General features: G+C 37.6%; 2 protein-coding genes across 10 annotated transcripts in view; one reads left to right on the top strand and one right to left on the bottom strand.

Moving 5' to 3' along the window:
- LOC127424472 (formin-binding protein 1-like) overlaps nucleotides 1-13,139 on the top strand; it is an 87,005-nt gene extending 73,866 nt beyond the window's left edge. The window contains exons 9-15 of one of the 2 annotated variants that reach the window (XM_051669738.1): nucleotides 4,631-4,834; nucleotides 8,504-8,613; nucleotides 8,745-8,877; nucleotides 9,518-9,612; nucleotides 9,824-9,966; nucleotides 10,567-10,725; nucleotides 11,684-13,139. In XM_051669738.1, the coding sequence (XP_051525698.1) occupies nucleotides 4,631-4,834; nucleotides 8,504-8,613; nucleotides 8,745-8,877; nucleotides 9,518-9,612; nucleotides 9,824-9,966; nucleotides 10,567-10,725; nucleotides 11,684-11,691 (852 nt within the window). In that variant the 3' untranslated portion in view covers nucleotides 11,692-13,139. Of the gene's footprint in view, nucleotides 1-4,630; nucleotides 4,835-8,503; nucleotides 8,614-8,744; nucleotides 8,878-9,517; nucleotides 9,613-9,823; nucleotides 9,967-10,566 lie in introns of both variants that reach the window. The other variant, XM_051669737.1, reaches the window with a different exon arrangement.
- Nucleotides 13,140-13,270: 131 nt separating this feature from the next.
- Nucleotides 13,271-22,044, bottom strand: part of LOC127424467 (breast cancer anti-estrogen resistance protein 3 homolog) — a 105,448-nt gene continuing 96,674 nt past the window's right edge. For all 8 annotated transcript variants that reach the window (XM_051669721.1, XM_051669722.1, XM_051669727.1 and 5 more), the window contains 8 exons: nucleotides 20,994-21,433; nucleotides 20,743-20,843; nucleotides 18,904-19,646; nucleotides 16,999-17,114; nucleotides 16,306-16,477; nucleotides 16,067-16,178; nucleotides 15,580-15,786; nucleotides 13,271-14,911 (listed from right to left, as the gene is read on the bottom strand). In XM_051669721.1, coding sequence (XP_051525681.1) covers nucleotides 14,736-14,911; nucleotides 15,580-15,786; nucleotides 16,067-16,178; nucleotides 16,306-16,477; nucleotides 16,999-17,114; nucleotides 18,904-19,646; nucleotides 20,743-20,843; nucleotides 20,994-21,433 — 2,067 coding nt within the window. In that variant the 3' untranslated portion in view covers nucleotides 13,271-14,735. The remainder of the gene's footprint in view (nucleotides 14,912-15,579; nucleotides 15,787-16,066; nucleotides 16,179-16,305; nucleotides 16,478-16,998; nucleotides 17,115-18,903; nucleotides 19,647-20,742; nucleotides 20,844-20,993; nucleotides 21,434-22,044) is intronic.

Raw genomic sequence — 22,044 nt, 5'->3', positions numbered from 1 at the left:
AAGAGGTCTCATGTGACACCGCAACCACTGAAAATTGTTTTTTTGTTTTTTTTACTTGCCAAGTCTTTCTCTTGCTCTATTTTTCTGTCCTGCTTTTTTTTTTCTTTTTTTTTTTTTATGCTCCTTTGCTCTCTTTCCTTTTCTGGCTTCCTGTCCAGTGTTCAGCATTTCAGTAGGAATGGGAATCTGCAAATTAATGTTTCTGATTCTGGTTCCAATTTTGGTTTCGTATCGATTCCATTTAGCGATTCATGGTACTTTTTGAGGAAGCACCCAATAATTGATCCTCTATATTGTACCGTATAGTACATATTTTGTTAATATGTGTATTATTGGTAACACAACTTTTAAGTACCATTTATTTTAACAAAACTCTGTTCCTTATGTGTATCTTTATCTACATGTTGAAAAATTAACAACCAGTCAATAATAACACTGTGTTAAATCTGAGTTAAATTATTTGCGATTCATTAAGAGATTCAAATATTAATTCAGTAACTGCTCTTAATGATTCAGTAAGTGCAAGACGAGTTAGACTGATGCATTTGTATGTGACTTATTTGTAAGTCATTTTGACCGTTTCATTAAAAAGAACCAGCTCATAAGGGTCATTCGTTCATGAAATGGACTATACTAGTTGCACAGTATGCATTGCCATCACAACAAGCGAGTGAGGACGACGCACTAGAAAATGTGTTGTCTATTAAGGTTTTCATTGTATTATTTTGCAGCACCCACAATTTTACATTAAATTCAGTCAATAAGCTCACAATTCAACATCATAAAGCATCATTTATTTTGCTGTGGTGTAGTAGATTCACTGTTCTAGTATTTTATTACTGTGTTCCATCCATATCTGCATAAGTATTTAAACATTCAAGCACAGAAAACAAAACCAGACGTCAATCATTCGGTTGTGGTATTTTAAAAAAAAAAAGAAAGAAAGAATGAATTTAACCAAATCTGAATAAATTGTTGTCGATTTCCGAACCCTATTGATTACGTTAACTTGCCCAGTCTCTCGTTTTCTTTTTCTGTCCTGTTTTTGCTCTTTTTCGCCCTATTCCTTGACTCACCAGTGGTCAGTGCTTCAGCCCTACCCAGTGAAGAATGAATCAGCTCAGATTATGACCCAGTTCTGTTTTCGGTTTTATTTATGAGCTTTACTGCGTTGTTCTGGGATTTCCTATCGCCCTCTGCTCATATGTTGAGGTCATACGAGTCTCATAGAGGCTGTTAAACTGATGTCATGAAGCCAGAGCTCTTTTGTAATAAGCGCCACACCCTCAACAAACCAGGGGTGGAAAGAGTACTGAAAAATAATACTCAAGTAAAAGTACGGTTACTTCTTAAAAAATGTAGTTTGAGTAGAGTAAAAGAGTAGCTGATTTAAAAGTACTCATGAGTAGTGAGTATTGAGAACTGAGTTGTGAAAGCTATGCCCCTTTATAATAAAAACTCTATGCTGCAATTTAAAAATGTAGCACACGTACCGTAATTTACATTCCATAAAAAAAACCCACTTAAAAAGCAGGGTCACTTGGCACGTCATGTCCCGCACAATAAAGGGGGTAGAGCATTTGTTTGGTACAGGGGCCACATTGGGCTTCAAAGGAATAATTCACACAAAAATTAAAATATTCTCATCATTTAGTCACCCTTATGCCATCCCAGATGTGTATGACTTTCTTTCTTCAGCAGAACACAAATTAAGATTTAAAGAAGAATATCTCAGGTCTTTTGGTCCATACAATGCAAGTGAATGGGTGTCAAAATTTTGAAGCTCCAAAAATCACACAAGTCAGCATAAAAGTAGCCTAATCCATGTGACACCAGTGGTTAAATCCAAGTCTTCAGAAGAGATATGATAGGTTGGGTGACAATATTTAAGTCAGTTTTTACTATAAATTCTCCTTCATGCTCAGTCAATCTCCACTTTAACTTTCTTCTTTTGTTTTTGGTGATTCACATTCTTCATGCATATCGCCATCTACTGGGCAGGGAGAAGAGTTTCTAGCAAAAATTGACTTAAATATTGAACTTTTTCTCACCCACACCTATCATATCTCTTCTGAAGACATGGATTTAACCACTGGAGTCATATGGATTACTTTTGTGCTGCCTTTATGTGCTTTTTGGAGCATCACAATTTTGGCATCCATTCATTTGCATTGTATGGACCTACAGAGCTGGAATATTCTCCTAAAAATCTTCATTTGTGTTCTGCTGAAGAAAGAAAGTCATAGACATCTGGGATGGCATGAGGGTGAGAAAATTATGAGAGAATTTTAATTTCTCAGTGAACTATTTCTTTAAGTAGCACATGGGGGACCACATTGTCTTCCTTTTGAGATACAATGTTCTGCATTGATTTAGTTCTTGTATCTTTTAAGCCCAGCAATATTTGTGTTCTCATTCTAATGCATGATGCACAATTTTCTGAAGTTTGTGACTGGTGGAATGTTCTGCCTGAAGTATTGCTCAACAAAGGTACTGATACTTTTGATACTTTTCTATCAGGCATTAGAAAAAACTTGATAAAGGCTAAGCAAAAGGATAAATTATTTTATCATCTCTACTTTCCTAGTAATTTATTATACAAATTAACACACTCTCTACATCAGGGGTTGGTATTATTAAAAAAACTAACAATATTATTAAAAAATATTGTTATTAAAAATGTCACTGTTTATTCTATTACATTAATAATTGTATATTATTTAAAAGTTATTTTAAAGTTATATTTAAATTATTTTAAAGTTATTCAGCCAAATGTAGTGAGTGGTTTTCTCGTTTCCTTGTTATTGTTGTTTGATTAATAGCCTTTATATGACATAGCCTACTAGACAGTGCTCAATTCGGTTACATGTACACTTCAAGTCCAGCATTTTGATGCAAATACGCTTTTTGTCCCACTGTTTACGTTCACTTTAGACCAAACCGACGTTTACATTAATGCCTCATCAAGGCGGAATTATGAAGTGTATTTGACATTTTAGGCGCATACCCGCATTAGCGCACAAACATTAGCCGCCTGTCAATCAAACAGCATGCAGCTACAGACGTCAGGAAATAAAAAGTCAATCTTTTATATTTATCTAGATCAACCAACCAGTGGTTGTCTTGCTATCGCGATTGATGTAATGAACACCCCTGTTTTAGATGTAGAACATAGACCAAGTATAGAAAATTATTCAAAAGTTTATCATCGATATTCAGGACATCTCTCTCTCTCTCTCTCTTTTTTGTTTTTAATTTTTTTTAGATTAACATCAAGATTGTTTTATCGCCCAGCCCTATCGATAACATTGCCTTAATCTCTCACATCAACCCAATAATCTCAGTGATAGATAGCTAATTTACAGGCTACATTTTAGACACACAGAACTAGTAAGCAGAAGTATGAAATTTACCTTGATATGTTTCTTCAAATTAGAGGCAGGATTAATGCTAATATCTGGCTTGAGCAAGTGAAACTCACATGACACAATCAAGCATTTGGCCTTTTTCACTGCAAAAAGCCCTTTCAGGTGCGGCTGTGATGTTCAGGTGTTGAAATGTGTTTGAGGCATCCTCCACATCCATAACAGTTGGCGCCAGATCTACAGCTGCCGTTCAAGTTTTTTACGTGTGATTTGATTTGACGGGAGTCACGAGACTCTCCTTAGCTAATCATGCTGATAGATAAAAATAAAATCAGGACAGGGAAGTAGCGAACACAGACAGTGGGAAAATAGCACATTAAAAGTACAGTTACAGCACTTAAAATGTACTCAAGTAAAAGTATAACAATTTTAAACTACTTAAAGTACAGTTCCTGGGAAAAACTACTTACAGTAAGTGAGTATTTGTAATTTGTTACTTTACACCCCTGCAACAATCGCACAAATATCAGATCAGCTGAGCATTCTGCATCATGGCTCTTTCCACAATTTACCAACATTATAGTCCTCACTGTTCCTTCTCATAATATGAGATATGCATGCCTTTATATAATACCATTGTATTCTGTGAAATTTTATTTTTGTGTGTGTGTTTAGCACTGGGTATCACCAACCACCTCAAGATGTGATACGTATTCCAATATGTAAAGATTCAGTTTATCACAATGCATCACAATATCATAATTGGATTGCGATCGAAACTGAGCCAAATGCGTGAGAGACACCCGACATTTCGTTGAGAGAGAGTCTTCAAATTCAGTTTATGTCTCTTTTGCACCTCACTGAATCATCTCAGACAACACAGAGAAATGCCAGTCCCCTATGCACTATTTTACTGCCACTGGTGTTCTGGCATAGTGATTAAAGCTAACAGCTGGTAACCAGAATTTTGCTGGTTTGATACCTGGAAGGAGCAAGCCATGAGATATCATTATTGTGCCTGTAATAAGTGTACTAAAAGTAACTTCAAATAAACATGTCTACTAAAATGACTACTTAATTATATAATTGCTTTTGGTTTACAAAAAGTGGTGATTACCTAAACAAAGAGCTACGGGTAAGCTAAAGCTTAACCTCAAGTGCCAATAAGATGACCAAAATCATTTTATTTTTATTGCTGAATGTAAAATGAATAATACTTGCTCTTGGCTCTAAATAAAGTTAAATCTATTGCTGTGGTCCTACAGGATTCTGCAATTGTAGTGGAGTCATTTAAGTCTGGGTTTGAGCCACCTGGTGATTTCCCTTTTGAGGACTTCAGTCAGAACATCCAGCGAACTGGGTCAGATAGCACCATTGGGACCCCCAAAACTGAGGGAGGCAAACCAGACCCCAAAAACCCGATCAGCAGGACCAAAAACAAACTTTGGCTTTTTGGGAAGAAGCCCAAGGTGAGGTTCACACATTCTTGAGTTGACATGCATTTTATGTCATAATAAAAATCTTAATTCTGGCTAAGTGGTAGCTGATTCACTTAGGATAGGTAGTAAATTAAAATCCACATCTGAGACAGTCTCTACTTTGACTTATATGAACAGTCAAAGATTATAAGGTTAGGTAAAACTTTAACTTCTGTTTTTACAGCTCTACAGTCAGTACCTGTATGCTACCTGACCTTTTATGTCTTTTTTTTAAGAACAAACTGTCACTTTTTCCCTTCCCTTGGGAGTAGTTCTTGTTTTTAAAAACTGTTGATTTGGAAGTTGTTATGAATGTTGCATCTCACTAGGAAACAATGTTAACAAGTTAGATTTTTTTTTTTTCAGTTTAGTTGTTGGGTATCTGTAGAATCTTAAGTATTAAAATATCTTAAAAGTAATTTTTAAAAACGTAAGGCCATTAAACATCTGAAATGTTTTTGAATTTTAAAGTTGGTTGAATTTGTTGAATTGTCAATTTGCATGTGCCTTGTTCATTTTTGTATTGTTAGAGTTAACGGTATAGTTCACCCAAAAAATGCTAATTCTCTCATCATTTACTCACCCTTAGGCCGTCTCAAACACATGATTTTCTAAGATATTTTGAATTATATTTGATGTCTGTTTGTCCATACAATGCAAGTCAACGGGGTCCTTCAAAAAAGGATGTAAAGGCAGCATAAAGGTAGTCACCTTGACGCGATCTTGATTTGAAGCCTGATCACACTTCTCTGCACTTGATGCATACACACAGTAAGTGTACATACAGCTTGTGTACATTCGGAGAGTGTGTGCACAGCGCTCTGTGCATGTGTCAAGCGCAAATAAAGTGTAAATGTGCTTCAAATCATGTTTCTGGCTTCAGAAGACATGGATTAAACCACTCCAGTTGTATGGATGAACTTTATGCTGCCTTTACATCATTTTTTGTGCTTGAAAGTGTGAACCTGTTGACTTGCATTGGACAAACAGACATAATTTATCATTCAAAATATCTTTGTGTTCTACAGAAGAGAGAAAGTCATACGAGTTTGATACGGCATAACGGTGTGTAAACTATGAGAGAATTATACTTTTTGGGTGAATTACTACTTTAAAAGTGGTTTCTCTGGTAAACCGTACTATTTAATGAATTCATATAAATAAGGTAAAAAAATAAAGGTATATTTGTATTGTTAAAATCTGTTAAAAAAAAATTAAAGGTCTTGCATTTCATTTCATTAAACATGCAGATACCCCGAATTGTCCTTTAACTAGCTAGCAAACAAACATGGTTTTGAATGTTTGTTTGTTTGTTTGTTTGTTTGTTTGTGTACTTGTATGGTTATTAGCTCACCTTAAATCTTTGTTGTCCCAGCTTCCCCCATCCATCCCACCCCCACCCCTCCCAAGTTTTCCCTCTGGCCATTTCCAGCCTCCTAAATTCAATACAGAGCGGATAGCTAACCGTCTGTCTGAAATGAGAATCACAAAAGCTAAGATCCCATCCTTCCGAGCTTTGAAAAGAGGGGTAAGAGTTGGCCTGGGACCAGCGTGTGTGGGTTTGCAGTGGTTTTCAAGTTACCGCTTGTGCTTGGGCTGGTTTCTCTCACCCAAGGTTTAGCTAATTCCAGCACACAAGGAAACAATAAATCTGTGCAAATGACTAAAGATTGTTTCTGAGTGAAGGAATAAGGCTTTCTCTGGGTCCAAGGAGCTGTGCCCTAATTTTAGCTATGGGTTAAAAATGAGAGTTGGCATTCTTGCAAAATGCACATGGTGGAGGTAGCATTGGGTGCTCTCTCTCTTCTTTTTGTAATGCAATAAAAATAAATATGCATGCTGATGAAGACATTTAATTTCTCTAATTGTGCGTTCACACTGATAAGGTATTAAAGGAATAGTTCTCCCAAAAATAAAAATTATGTTGTTCCAAACCTGTATGACTTTCTGTCTTATGTTGAATACAAAGAAATAAGAGTGTTAATCTCGGTCACCTTTCACTTTAATTATTTTTATTTTATTTTTATTTTACTTTTGGTTTAACTGTCCCTTTAATCACTGCAGGTCATCACATTATGCAGATCATATTACAGTCCATTTAATAGTTAACATATATTCTCTACACTCCTTATAAAGTGATGCTCTGCTCAGCTTTGCATCAAGAACGATCACTTCTGTCACCCCAAATCAGCAGCTGTCATTGAAAATGAATGATTTTCGGTTACTTTTGCCACTGCAAATCACTCTCAGTGTGAATGCGCCTTAAATCAGACATGAGAACGGTAAAACAGGGTATAGATTGACAAATATGAGAAGACCCAGTCGTCTGGATATACACTGTATTTAGTCTAGAAATGTCACTGTTTTGAATAACTTTCTTTTGAAGATCTTTTAAATCCTGAATTGTGCTTAAACTGTTTTGCATACAACAGCTTATTGTTTGTGTATCACATGCCAAACAGATTTCATTTACGAGAAGTGTTTAACATGCAGCTGTGGATCTCTTTGAAGAGGATAAACTCATCAAAGTAATTTACATTATCCGCAAATAGTCCCACCCCGAACGAATGATGATCGTTCACACACAGTTTGGTGAGGACGCAAGGAGCACGTTTGTGAATGGCCTTATTAGCAATCCAAATGCTGCTATTCTGAAATCTCACAAGCTCATCTTTTGTTTCCTCCACCTTTTCTTGGTTTATTTAGATAGGTGTCAGTGGTACTTGTTTAGTGCAACAATTTTTTAAACTCACTGAATGTTTGCATATTGGCAGAGTTACCATAGAAGCATATAGGAGTGCTATCTTTGTTTGAAGCATCTGTTGTGGTGGCAACCCTACCACCCTGCTAACTGCCATAATTATGGATTACCTTTTCCAAGAAGTTCAGATTAATTGTTGTAAAAACAACATCAGGGCATACTTCTCAAAAACCAACTGCCACTATATTGTAGCTGTTCTTCTTTCAGTTTATAGTAAATAACTTTGCCTAAATGGAAGTTTTGAAAACAAAGTTGAGGTTGTGAGGTTTCATGCTGGATGACATTTATGACTAGACTGCTCAACTTCTCGTTTACATTATATTAACCATGTTGTACTTACATGAACTAATTCTGAATTCAGTCAGGCTTTGGCTAAGGCCTGGGTTATCCCAGTAGTGCCCTTTTTGTGTGAACTTGTTACTAAAATCAGTCAAAATGCATTGGTTGACTGATGTTGATGAGTGATTTGTTGTCTTTGTTCTTTTAAAAATGACGTGACCTAACCGTAACCGTTCAGTGGTCGTTAAAGCTGGTAAGTTTTTGATGCTGTGTGTTTTGGACTGCTGTAATATAGGTTTTGAGAATAGACTTTGTGCGTTTATAGTATTTTTTTTTTATTTTTTTTTTATATATAGTTCCCCAAGCGTAGAGGATGCTTTGACCCCCCATTGCTTATATTGCACAGCTTAAAGATGTCTTTCTTGTTGTGTGGGTTCAGATTTATAAACTTTGGATTGAATAGCAAAATTGGAATGTATGCAATCAAATGGGCCCATTAAGCTCTGTGAATGACATCTCTCTAAAAAGCAACTCTGAGAACTTTAGCTGTGTGAGTTATAGATGTATAGATGCTCATCGAGACATCTTTGCCTCCCAACCAATAACCTGTATTTGTACAGGCACCAACACTTGAGGATCTCAGCCACCTTCCTCCTGAACAGAGACGCAAAAAACTTCAACAGAGGATCGATGAGCTAAGCAAAGAGCTACAGAAAGAAATGGACCAAAGGTAGACCAAGAAGAGTGCTGCTCTTTTAAACTCTTCTTTCCTGACTTTTTACGTAAAGAAAGTGAGAATTAAGCTGTTTAAAACCTGTTAAATGCCTATAAAATAATATCTCAAAATGGTCCTTGTCACAGAGATGCTCTAAACAAGATGAAGGATGTCTATGAGAAGAATCCACAGATGGGGGATCCTGGAAGCCTCCAGCCCAAGATTTCAGAGACCATATGCAACATGGAGAAACTCCGCTCCGAGATCCATAAAAATGAGGTAACTCTCCAAGAGGAGCAGTTCATTGTTACAGTTTTAAAAGGAAGCACAGCTTCTGGGAATGGACACATGGACAGATATATCTGACGTAAAACACTGTGCCAGTGCCACCTGGTGGAGGAATGGACAAAACGCATTGCCATGAAATTTATCACATACAAATTTTTTTTTTCATATTTTATATAAGGCAGAGTATTAAATATTTATTTTTCATTTACATAACATTTCTTTGTTGTAAATTTTTCAAAGTGCTTAAACTTTTCATGGTTTAAATAAGATTTTGAGTCACAGATTGTCAATGTGGGCCGGATCTAGGGGGTTGCTGTGGTGGGCTTTGCCCCCCAAAATGATCCTTTGCCCCCCCCCCCCCCACCCCCAGCATGTGAAGCACTTGCTTTCGTGTCACTAACCATAACCTAACATGACTGCGCTGGAGAAACACTCGTGCAACATCATCAAAAACAGTGGCGGGCATGGTAGATAAACTCGCACAACCCCCCCCCCCCCCAAATAACCCCTCTGTCAGTGGTTATTGTCCCCCTAATGTTACATTTCTAGATCCAGGCCTGATGTGGACTCAGACTTTGATACCCCACTGTATTTTGAAATTGCTCTTTGCCTGTCTCTCTCTCCATCTCAGTCTTGGTTAGCAGAGGTTGAAGGGAAGCATGGTTTGCGTAGTGAGCGACGGCCCAGTGCTGATGTGAATCACCATGCACCCCCCGGCAGAGAGAGGTCTGGATTTCCTGATTACATTATCTGCATTCTCAAGACAAGACAGGGACTGTAGTATGTTTAGTATACAGGCATCCATTTTAAGTGTGCCTAAACTGTTTGTAAACCCATGCTTAGAAGGGCTGTTGAGCTGTCCCTGCTATTCTGCATGCTGTTTGTAAATGGAAATGTGTAGAAAAAGCAGTAAAAGTTTGTTTAATCTCTGTTACAGTCCTGAAGGCAGTTACACAGATGATCACAGTCAGGAGCATCGGTCTCCACCTCAGCCAGATCCACACGAGTTTGATGACGAGTTTGATGATGACGATCCGCTACCGGCTATTGGCCACTGCAAAGCTCTCTACTCTTTTGATGGTACAAAACCGTTCAAGTTAACAGGTTTAAAAGAGGATGTCCTGGTCATATTTCACCCAAATATCAAAAGTAAAAGATCTATATTTAAGGTTATGCTTAATAAAATTTGTTTTAGTCATTTTTATTGTAATAATTGCATTACAGTAATTTTTTGTATTCTTTATGAAAAGAAATCTGAAGGTAAAATGTGTGGGTGGATTGCATTAAAATAAATGTATGCTGATTTTAATAATGAAAAATATTAGTGTATATTTTATTATTATAGGATTTGTTTTTTTATTGAAAATAAAAATGTGTGGCTGCATTGCATGAGGATTTGTGGAAGAAATATGCTTAATTGTCATTAGAATTATACCACAATGCAAAAATTCTTAATCTTACGAAATATGCTTCCATTTTATTTTTGCAAAATCAAATTTCTTTTTTTTAATTTTTTTTTTATTATTATTATTATGACCCAGACATATTTATGTGAGATTCTCCCAAATGAACTTTGTGTTGCTTTTCTTTATACAGTAGCCTTGTTGATAGCCTTTCATCAATGTGTCTTCTCTTCCTGTTAATTCTAAGGTGTTCAAACAGAAGTGTGTGTTTCTCTAGGCTCTAACGAGGGCACATTGGTGATGAATGAGAGTGAGGTGCTGTACGTCATAGAGGAGGATAAAGGTGACGGATGGACACGGGTTCGGAAACAGAGCGGCGTGGAGGGCTACGTCCCCACATCCTACGTGGAGATCACACTGGAGAAAAACAGCAAAGGTGCGGTCACCTACATATGACTTCACCCACGGAAGCATCTTCTAGTTATGGCATCACACATGGGGAAGCATGTGTAAGATTTATCGTGACTCATCAAGTGCAGCTTGGCTGACTGCCAAATACTTCTGTTCACTGTGTGAGCCCAAGGACGAACACACAATCACACACACACAGTTTTTAAAGTGACTGCATATCTCTGCACTGCGACTTTGCTGCAGTGGGTTATTCTAAAGCAGAGGCTACATTCGTAGTAGGATGGTTGAGATTTTAATTTCTTTTTATTGTATTTTAGTGCTCTGCACTGTGTTTAATCTTTTTTATTTTTATTAATATCTCTGAATACTTGGAACAAAACTGAACAAAATCGCCACCTTTTCAAATGTGTTTGTCTGAGAGATTATCTGCTCTAATCTGTCACACTACAGTCAGCTTTTATTGTTGAGATTTATGTATGTTTGTCTGTATGCACGTTAAAACTAATGTACACTACTTGAAGCCTCTCTTCACTGTTTTATACAGTCCAGTTAATAGTTATATTTACAGTTCATTTGAATGAACTACAGGTACTACAAGAACATCTGATCTTTCAGTCTGTGCAGATTCTTCCCCCTCTTTCCGCAGTGTCAGTTGTTTGCTGGAAAATTGCCCTGATCATAGCCGCATACCTTCGGTTGCATTTCAACTCTTTCTATGGGTGCCACTCTTCTCTTTAAGCTTTTAATGGCACAGCTTCATTCTGTTTTTATGTGTAACCAAAGATTATTAAAATAATTATGTTTCATTTAAGAAAATTCACTATAATAATTGCTTAAATTAGGAGCAGCACTTAATTTATTGGCTGGCTCACTTGCGCACCAGCGCCCTCTATGTTTGTGGTGGTAAATCGCGTCCATCTCTTTTCTGGCCAGTCCTTCTGGAATTATCAATGATTCTGTCTTTTTTCTCTCTATGGCTACAGGTTCCTGATTGGATGAATGGGGTTCTGTGGTGTTTGGTGAAACGGGACCCATTGCTGTGGGTCTGTTAGAGGGGCGTGGGGGGAATTAGGACCGGGGTGAGATTTTAGGGCTGTGTTGTGGCAAGTTGCATGTTTGCATGCTGTTTGTGTCATGGTGATTAACATCATTCCATTGCAGCAACGTTCCAGGGATAACGGGGTGTGCAGGGAGGGAGGGGCAACCTGGAAAGACACCCTTGAGCAATAACGGGGGAAGTCAAAACGTGTGTTGTTGCCTGGCACTGACATTTGTGCTCCATTTCAACTGTCATTGGAATGTTTTCCTATGCCATCTTGTGTGTTCTTAACATGCACTTGCATGATCCACAGCCGTTTAGTCCAATTGGCCCCTTAATAGGATTTACCCACTTATCCCATTTGCCTCTAATCTCTTAACACTTCTGTGACTGTCTTGTTTGTATGTCTGTTTTGGTTTACTTTTCTATATTTGTCATTGGTGCATTCCATCATGAATGTTATGTTAACCATATTGTGCAAGTCCTTGTCGAAAGCATGACCAATCAGAGTAGATGCATGGGACTTACTGTAGCCAAGGCGACAGTGCCCACAGCATTATCCACCAACTTGCCAAACCCCCCCCCCCCCCCCCAAGTATGGGGGATGGAAGGAGCCTGGTGCTGTTCTACATTTGACCAGCAGGGGGAGCCACACACCTTATAAAAGAAGCAGTGAAAACGCCAGCGAGGATATTTGAAAACCAACCCATCATTCCGACATGTACCAGAATCTCTGCCTTAATTTCAGGCCTCTGAATGGTAACTAAAATTCAGAAGTCTATCTGCCCCTATAAGCCCAAAAAATCTCAGTGTTCTTGGGCTGCCAGTTCTCTGCGGTGCTTTCTTATTTCTTCTCCAGCAGAAATCAACAAACATGCTGTGGTCCCATCACTGCCTCTCAACAAGGTGCCACATATCTCCAAAATCCGATCTCAAGTCCATGTATTTGTGAATGTGATTCTAACATATGAAACTGTGTATGCATATGGATGCATACATGCATATGTATATACCTAGTTAGTTTTTATTATTAAACTGTATGTATTAACATCTTTATTTCAGAATGAATGTGTTTTTAGCGTGACTTTTTTATGGGGTTTCTAACCAAGCAAATGACTTTCAGAGGTTGCTTTTGAGAACCGTGCCGTTATCTCTTTGTAACCAGTGCTTCAAGTCGGAACACTATTCTCAAATGGACCCTGGTCTAAAGCAATGCACTTTTTACCCTGTTGCATTTGAATTGGAATATTAGGATGTGAATGATGTTGGATGTGAATGCTATGTTTTGAAAGAATGTGTTGTACAGTGAGACTATGGTGACCACTATATACTTAGGATTGTGTTGGACCAAGAGCAACCGAGAAATAAACACATATGTCTGTTTGTCTTGTTCATCCTGACTTGCTTGCTTCATGATTGTGTGTATTGTGCTTAAGGCTTTTAGTCTGATTTATGTATCCATTTATTAAACATAGGAGAACATATACTGCAGGAATGGCCTAATGGTGCACTTTTTGCAAGGAATGGCCTAATGGTGCAATTTTTGTTTATGTTGTGCAGGCCAATTTAGCAGCATCACGCAAAAACAATCATTTTCGATTCCCCAACCCTTTGTAGAAATGTGCTACTTGCTGTTAGCTATTTATTCTGTGAGTGAAAGTATACAGAAATTTATTCAGTGAGCAAAAGAGTCTGATAAGAATGGGGTTTTGGAGTAAAATAAGTAGTATTTGCCTGGTCATGGGATCTCAACATGGTGGCCCCCAAGATGAGGAACTGCTCCATGTAAAACAAAATGGCTTTCATTAAGCTACTAATATGACAGCAGTCTTTATCTCATGTGTCTATGATATAAAAAAAACAATTTAAGTACTAAAGTGTAATTTTCTTTAAGGGAAATACAATTACCAAGTGCACCTTTAAAACAGTATTATAAAAAAATAGAAACTGGCAAGGAAGTAAAGGCATGTTATTTCTTTGAGTTCAATTGAGTGTAATTTCTTTTACAATAGGTTTGCTGTTCAAATTCCTCTTTTATAATGCTATATAAGATCACAATCTCTGGGAATCAGATATGCTTTCTTTAGTTTGACTTCCACAGAACAATTGACTAAGTAAATAAGTGCCAAACCTACACTTATATTTTACACTCATCTTGTTTGCTATAAGATTGGAACAATCAAATGCTTCCTCACCTTTCCAGGTAGTACACTAGTATTGACAGAAGTCATGACTGAAAGTTAATCCTAGATTATCAGATGGATAAAGTTTAAGGATGTATCCTTTTCCCTAATCGCAGTAGTCTGCAAATATATGCAATGTAATGGAATTTAATATGGAATATCAAGAGGAAAAAAACAGATTTCTTTAACAGAATTAAAAACATTTATTAGATACTATTTTTCAGAATTTATTTAAATTTTATGGATGACTATTTACAGGTAAATAATACTTAATACAATATATTACATTAACTAGCCTTCACATGCTTACACTAGTGATGATTATGCACACCATTTTCCTTGTGGGATTCTTAAATAGATCATTGTTTTGACCAATGAGCATCATGACATAATAAAAAAAATAATTTCTAAGGCAGATCTCAGAGCTTCTTTTTTCTTTTTTTCCCACAGCATTTTTTTCTGCCTTTGCAAACTTTTTCGGTATTTTTCTGGGTGCATGACATTTTGGCCACTAGATATTTTCCACGTACATTTCCTTCTTTGACACTCTTAAAAGCAAAATTGGTACCAGCCCACTTTACCAGTCATAAGTGTGTAGCACAACACACTTCTGGAAAGTCCATATAGAAGAAACTAATCCTCCACAGTCATAAATAGCTTCCAAGTTGCAAGCTGAATCTTTTAAAGATCACGTGTAGATAGAGAATATTTCCAGCTGCAACTTTGTTGTGGCTCCATATGCAGGAATTCACACGTTTTTGTCTTGCACAGAAAGTCTCCTAATGAATTTTTTATATAGGTTGTCACTTTATTTCAGAGTTCTGTGTGTTTGACTGGAGGTTCTAGTTTTCTGGAGAGGGCTGTGAGGATGAGTTTGAACTTGTCGTATCGCTCTGTCTGGTTCACGGTTGCTCCTCTGCTGCCCCAGAGCAGACGCAACTGGAAATCAGTCCTCAAGATTTCCATCATGTCACCATTAGGTTGGAAGTCTGGAAAGGGAAGAGATATATCAAGAAATATAATTGTTATACTGTCATTATTAAAGAATCATCAAACAAAGTTTCAAATTAAAAACGTAATATTAATAAACATAATTTAGGAATAAAAGTTAGCATACTGACCACAGTCCGTAAGGAATAAAGTACAGTCAGCCAGTCATTATTGCAAAATAAACCCTGACAGAGTGATTAGTACCCAGACCAAAGCGGAAGTTTTGAATCATCCTCGAATGGTTTATTTTACGATAATGACCAGCTGACTGTACAGTATTCCGCTTTTTTACTGCTTAAAATATTGATTTGAGTTTAAATTTAGTGTGAAGAGACTGTGGAGTGCTATGAGAGACTTGAATCTAGCACAGTGTATGAGACAAATGTCATCTACGTACAGTTTAGCGGTAATTATACATTCTATTCTATATATTCTGTTTGTATTCCAGAGAACAGTTTTAAATATTCATACTACATAGCCAAGACATGTAAGAAACCAATGGCCACGTGTCATTACAAGGTCTTGAAATTTCAAATCATTCTTAATCTAAAGAGATATGAGCCTTCTATGACAAATCCCTATGATCTCTATATCTCTACCTTCAAAGTAAAGCATCAACCATCCAAACTGAACTTCTAAACTGTCTTTTGTAATGTCCTTGGCTTACCGTTGAGGATCCGCTGTGCGTTGCAGGTGTAGGTGTCTGCATTGCGTGCAACAGCACGAGCTCCCTCTAGGTGGCGGAACATGATTTCACAGCCTTGGTCACTGTTCTCCCAGGCGTCCATGTCTTCAAAAGTGACAGCAGACCGCTCCATTAGAGTGAGTAGAGGCATTAGCAACGGAATGCTGGCGTTGCTCAGTGGAATTTCAGCTGAAAAGACAGAACAAGAACTTTATTGGAAATTACCTGTAAAAGGGCATTTAAAATGTCCTACTGTATATTGTTAAAACCTTTAATTCACAGACTTTGTTTATTTTTAAAGGAATAGTTCACCCAACATCTGTTCTCCACAGAAATCCATACCATACAGGTTTAGAATGATGTGAGGTTAACTAATGGTAAATAATGACAGAATTATAACTCTTTGTGAACTACCTTTTCACAAAAATAATTTACTGATATTACAGTTTTTATACTAGTCAAAACTCACCACTTCCTTCATAGAGTCCTTTGTAAAATGGTTTCAAAGATTTCTCGTAAATAATGGCTGTTTGTGTATATTTCCTCCGTAAGGTTGTCCACGTAAGATCCAATCTGGTAATCTGTTCATACAAGAAAGATCAGACATATTTAAGTCTTTTCCATATACTGGACTGCACACAAGTCAAATGTCTCTGAGTCAAGTCAACTTAAACTGCTGTGTAGCAGAGATGAAAAGGTGTTTGGTACCTGAGGCATGTCCAGTGCTTTCATTATGGAGGAAAAGGCATAAAGATCTCCCATGGAGTCTTTTAGTTCCAGAGCAACCAGAATTATCCGGTTTAGGGTGGCAGCTCTCTCCTCTAGACTTCCTGTACACCCTAGGATATCCACAGCAACGCCAATTGCCATGGTGTTATGCCTGTTTAATAAAGGACAAGACAAGCATGTTAAATTTGTAGCCTACTTGATTTTAGACAATGCAATAAATCACTATATAATTTCGGTGATATGGACTTTGTTACTGTAATTGCACTGTTTAGATTGTTCATGGTTTGGTCATACTAGAATTTGAGCATGCAAAATTGCAACTAGATATGATGTCACACTCATGACAGTTCTGTTTTTAAAAAGTAATACATTCAAAAATAATACATTAAAAAAACATGTACTCCACTTTTCCAATGCAGCTTTAAAGTTTATACTTTTTGTATTTAGCTAAGAGATCAATCTGTAATGTTTAGATCCTCTATTGGTCAAATGTCTTTTTGCTCTTCTTATTTATAGTAGGCAAGAGAAGTCTGGTGAAAAAGCACTTTAAGACATCTTTACAGGTGTTTAAAGAGTTAATACTTTCTGTTTGAAAGTTTTCTGGGTCACTGTCTGCCCCTGCTGTGTCATCAGAAACCTGGTTTATAGATCATGTGTTGACTGTCTGTTTACCTTTCCATGAGGTCCTGACGCAACTGTCTCCCATGAGGAAGGGTCACCAACTCTAGCCCAGAGGTCACACCCATTTGACCTTTCATCTCCTCGGAAACATTCAGTATCCTAGCAACCTGTAACAAGTACACAGAGAATTTGCATCATATGAACCAACATCGAGAACCAAAAGTACTGCAAAGAAGCTGAACCTTAATTTTAAAGTCAAAATGAAACAGTATTTGCTTTGGTAATGTTATGTTTCCAAATGAATATACAGTGAAACAAATGTGGAGATTTAAGCTAAAGAGGCAATTTTTTTAAAAGAGAGCAAGTTCTTAAATTTGAATGAAAAATAACAATGACAAATTGTTTATTTTATTTATTTTTTTGGAGTATCGTGCCCTGATGAATCATGGAAAATAATACAATGTGTATTAATACAGTAAATTCTGTCTCTCTCGATTTCAAGTTGACTTTAAAGGGTTCATGATCTGGATTTTAGGGCAGATTTATAGTGAAAAAATATGTTGTGTTGGGTGAGCCGACCTTGTTTTCTCGTCCGTAATATTGGTCCTGTGACTGACATAAACTACCAGCTTGAGATTTAATTCGCAAATACCCAGACAAACAGCCTGGTGCCTCTAATACAGGCAGAAATAAATGTGGTGATGTGGATAGTCATGTGTATAAGAGCCTTTTTGTGTCATTTTTTATTGGATTCATCTGAATTTAGTCTCTGCAGTGTGGCACAGTTGTAGTCTTGTCCTCAGGTTGGCAAGAAGGAACCAGTCTTCAACCCGAAGAGTAGGCTAACTCACATAATGAGATTTTAATTACAGACCTGTTGTCAATAATAACCATATTTTCAGCATTTGGGTGAGGATGGTTATCCCTAGTTTTGTTTTGATCTTTTGTTGTTGTATGTTTAGCTTTTTTTTGTCCTGCCCCTCCCATTTTTTTTTTAATTGAAAGTTATCAAACAATCAGCGGTAGATTAGTCATCTATTGTACAATTAATATTATACACACCAATATGAGCTTTTAAAATCAACATGAAATGGCATTTGCAACCCATTTTACTTCTGTAAGAATGTGATATATTTCAGAATGAAACTGAATAGACCTTAGTCACTATAGCGCCATATCTAATTTTGATTGGAATGCAAACGAAGCTCTGACAGATAGACTTACAGTCTTTTCAGTGGTATGCATGATATATAGCTACAGTAGATCTTGTCAAAAAGATTTTTGCCAACTGAGTTTTTTTTTTTTTTTGGGAAAGATGTTCTTCTCAATGTTTCAGCAGAGCAATCCAAAACACTTTAAATAACAGTACAACCCATTGAAAAGACTATCCATTACAGCCTCAGTTTCATTCCTGTCAAATACCAAACTGAACCATAAAAAATAGGCATACCTGAATGGAGCCAAACTTGAATGTGAGTTTGTAGTCAATTATGTAAAACTACTTCCTTTCTGATTCACCACCGACAACCACTTTTTAAGGATGCTTTTTGACCAGGACATGGAAGCTGATAGTCAAGTTTACCCTCAAGAGGATGTCAACATGTCCTTCTGATACTGCTTTTTCAAATCTGTCATTATGTGCTATTAGTTCCATAACATTACTTTACCTATAACATTACCACAAAGCAGCATTAAATTACTGTGTTAACTTGGCAAGATTTGAGAAAGGCTACATTACCTTTAACAGTAGCCTAAAACAATGCATTAATAGCAATTTGGCACATTATTTTTCATGACAGCCCTTAGTGACTTCAGCCTAAAGGACAGTCATTTTAGATGCAAAGCAAGTTATTGCTTTCAGCTGAAAGATTCAATATTGTGCTATGAAGAACGTGTATTAAGAAAGTAAATAGGGTCAATTTTGAGTTCAAGTTGACTTCAATGTCTCAGTCATACCTGACAGTCTGTTTGCAGGATATGTTTTGCGATCATCTTTGGATCTTGACTGATGACGATTTCTTTGGCTTTCTTCAACACTGACATCTCCAATGGCTTGTTCTCCACTGGCAGAAGCCTGAAGTTTGTGTCTCCTGGTTTAAACACTGATTCAGTTTCAAACACAGGTCTTTGGAAACCTCTGACTTTATTGGCATTCTGTTCTTGTTCTTGTTCTTTATTCCCCTCATTGTCATCCTCGCAGTCATTGTCCAGGGCCTCAATGGTGTTATGATAGGAACTACAGTCCAGCTTAATGCTGCTATCAGTTCTTTGTAACACCTCTTCAGTCTTTAGACGTTCCACATAGCCATTGGCCTGTTGTCTGTTCATTTTTTCCCATTCGGCAGGGGTGCATGGACTCAGTTCACAGTAGCTTATTTCTGGACTCGATGGGCTACCCAACTGCTGTTGTTGCTGAGATGAAGGTCGCTGTTTGTGGGGCTTTACTGGGGGTACAGGAGGAATGAGAGGCTGCTTGCCAGGGGTGCAGTGTGTTCTCATGGAAGGCACCTTGCTGGGTTTAGGGGGCGGCTTGGGACACAGCTGGCTGTCAGATCCACGGATGGCCTCACCAGGCATGTCAAAGGCCATTTTGCGTGGCACTGTGGGGCTCAGGGCTGGCTCACTTCCTGTTCGGAATACTGGGGATTTAGGGCACAGCTGGTGCTCCATATGTTGAATTTGAGCCTGGGGCCTACACCCTGAAAGCAAAGGAATACATTTATGTGTGTCATATTAGGGAAGTCAAAAGTACCAGTACTTTGTTGCCAAGTCGATACTAAAATAAAAAAATGTAAATATGTAACAATAGTAATGTCTTTCTATATTATCGGCAGTATCAAGATCCGATTCAATCCATTACCCATCTGACTGACAGGTGGCTGCTTTAAAAACGCAACATATTTATATGCGCTTATGTCTAACAATATTTTGCTGAGCATCCGGGTCAAAATAATTTATCTTGACAAGGCATTAATGTAATGTCACAGTAGGTTTGTAAACAGGCCCTGTCGTGGAATACAGATTGTTATGTGAAAATGCAATTATAGCAATACTGACAAGAAAAAGAGAAGAATGATTGCTTGAAAAAAGGCTACATGTCATCCAGTTCCAATCCATCCAGTAATCCAATATTAAATTAATATACATATTAAATTAATTTAATATTTATCTTAAAGGAGTGTGTTCAATGCATATTTGTTTTAGCTGAGATATTAATTTTTTTTTTTTTTAAGTATCTTGACATTTTTACCGGTACTGGCATAGACTAGAAAAATCTTGGTATCATTTAATTATCCAATTTTTTAAAATATAATTTAAATAAAAGCAGACAATGCATGGTAGGTTGGCTGCACAGAGTTCATGGAGAAAAGTCAAATCAAGTGCAAAGCTGCCATTCTAATTTGCAGAAACACGTAAAGTTTTATTTTTGCATTCTGCACGGAAAAGCAGATTCACCACACTAGTTTTTGACGTGGACTGCAAAGCAAAAAAATTTCGGATAACCATCTTTATTCCACTGACAAAGGCATAAATAACCAGTACCTCCACTTTCATTCTCCTCCACAAAACAATTTATTTTGCATTCCAATCCCACGTCTCATTTCACACATTTAACGTTGGATAACTCGGTGTGAATTTCAAAGGCGGGAACGACATCTTGACTTTGAGAATTACTTTCTGTTTGGCACAAAGTGAAGAAGATGATGGGTCTTCAAGGCTGTCAGATGTGTGTATCACCAGAGAGTTAGAGGCGTGATGGGGTATCAAGGAGGATAAAAGCTGACAGGCACTCACCGATTGGGAGGAAGCTCTCCGACTGATGGGTCTTTAGTGGATGTCTCCTCTCCTGAACGTGGTTTAGACATGCTGGTTGACTCCCACACTTATCCTTGTTGCTGGGAAGGAGAAAGACAGGTCACTTAGTTTTGGAAACTCTCAGAAACTAAGATGACATGAACCACTCCTACAAATTCTATCTGTCTGTCTGTCTGTAGGTCTGTTTGAATATATATATATATATTATATAATATTAGTGTTTCTCTCACCTGAGGAGGTTCCCACGGCTGTGGGAGTGGTCCTGAGCATGCCCATTCATGATATTCAAACTCAACCGTTTCGAAGTCAGGCTCTTCCTCTCTGAGTATCCAGCCTCCATGCGTATAGATCCCACACCATACTTCTCCTCCAGGCATCTCAGAGGCAGAACTCTGTTGATTGGCTGAAAGATAATCGCTCCGACGACTTCAGACACAGGCTCGCGGTTGCCCACGTAGTATCGCACTAGCGCGGGGACGCTGTCGAATCCTTCCTTCTCGAACAAGTACTGAACACGTGAATAGGCCTCGTTCATGGCTACTACTCGTTTATTAATTTTGAAGTGCTGGGGGCTGTTCTTCCACTGGCAGGTCAGGACATAGTTTCCTGGACTGGACAGCGAATCCCGAATCAGAAAGTCACCATCTCGCTGGACTAGGTTTTCAGCCACCTGAAATCCAAACACACACAAAATAGGCAGTTTTTTTTGTGTGTGTGTGTGTGTGTGCGCATATGGTTAAAAATATTTTTTGTCTTGTTTTTTCTTCCCCATTAATTTCAGATGACTTCTGATGTTGGATCAATGGCCTTGTGGTTAGTGCACATGCTTAGACACCTAGAGCAATGGTGCTTATATGGGCAATGCAAGTTTGAATCCAGCTCACATCATTTGCTGGTCATCTTTCCCACTGTTTTCCCCATCATTTACTGTCCTTTCCCTATTTTTCATACTATCAAACAAATGACAAAAAGGCAAAATTTTGTGGACCTACTTTATATTAGGTGGCCTTAACACAATGTACTTATTATGTACATACATGTTGTTGCATTGTAATTACATTTAAAATATTTGCATTTAATTTAATTTGTAGTTACACAGTTAACTTTACCCCTAACCCATCCCTTACCCCAAAACCTAACCCTAACCCTAACCTTGCTCCTAAACCTACCCGTACCTCAACCTCAGTAGCAGCAAATGTGGGAATTTTGCAGAACAACGTAGTTGCACAGTAAATAAATATTGTATGTATTTAATGTTAGTACATAGTAGTTAAGGCCACC

Source organism: Myxocyprinus asiaticus, chromosome 33 (genome assembly GCF_019703515.2).
Source record: "Myxocyprinus asiaticus isolate MX2 ecotype Aquarium Trade chromosome 33, UBuf_Myxa_2, whole genome shotgun sequence".
NCBI classification, from domain to species: Eukaryota; Metazoa; Chordata; class Actinopteri; order Cypriniformes; family Catostomidae; genus Myxocyprinus; species Myxocyprinus asiaticus.
Note: the sequence above shows the minus strand (reverse complement) of the source record. Positions and strands in the feature narration are given on the sequence as shown.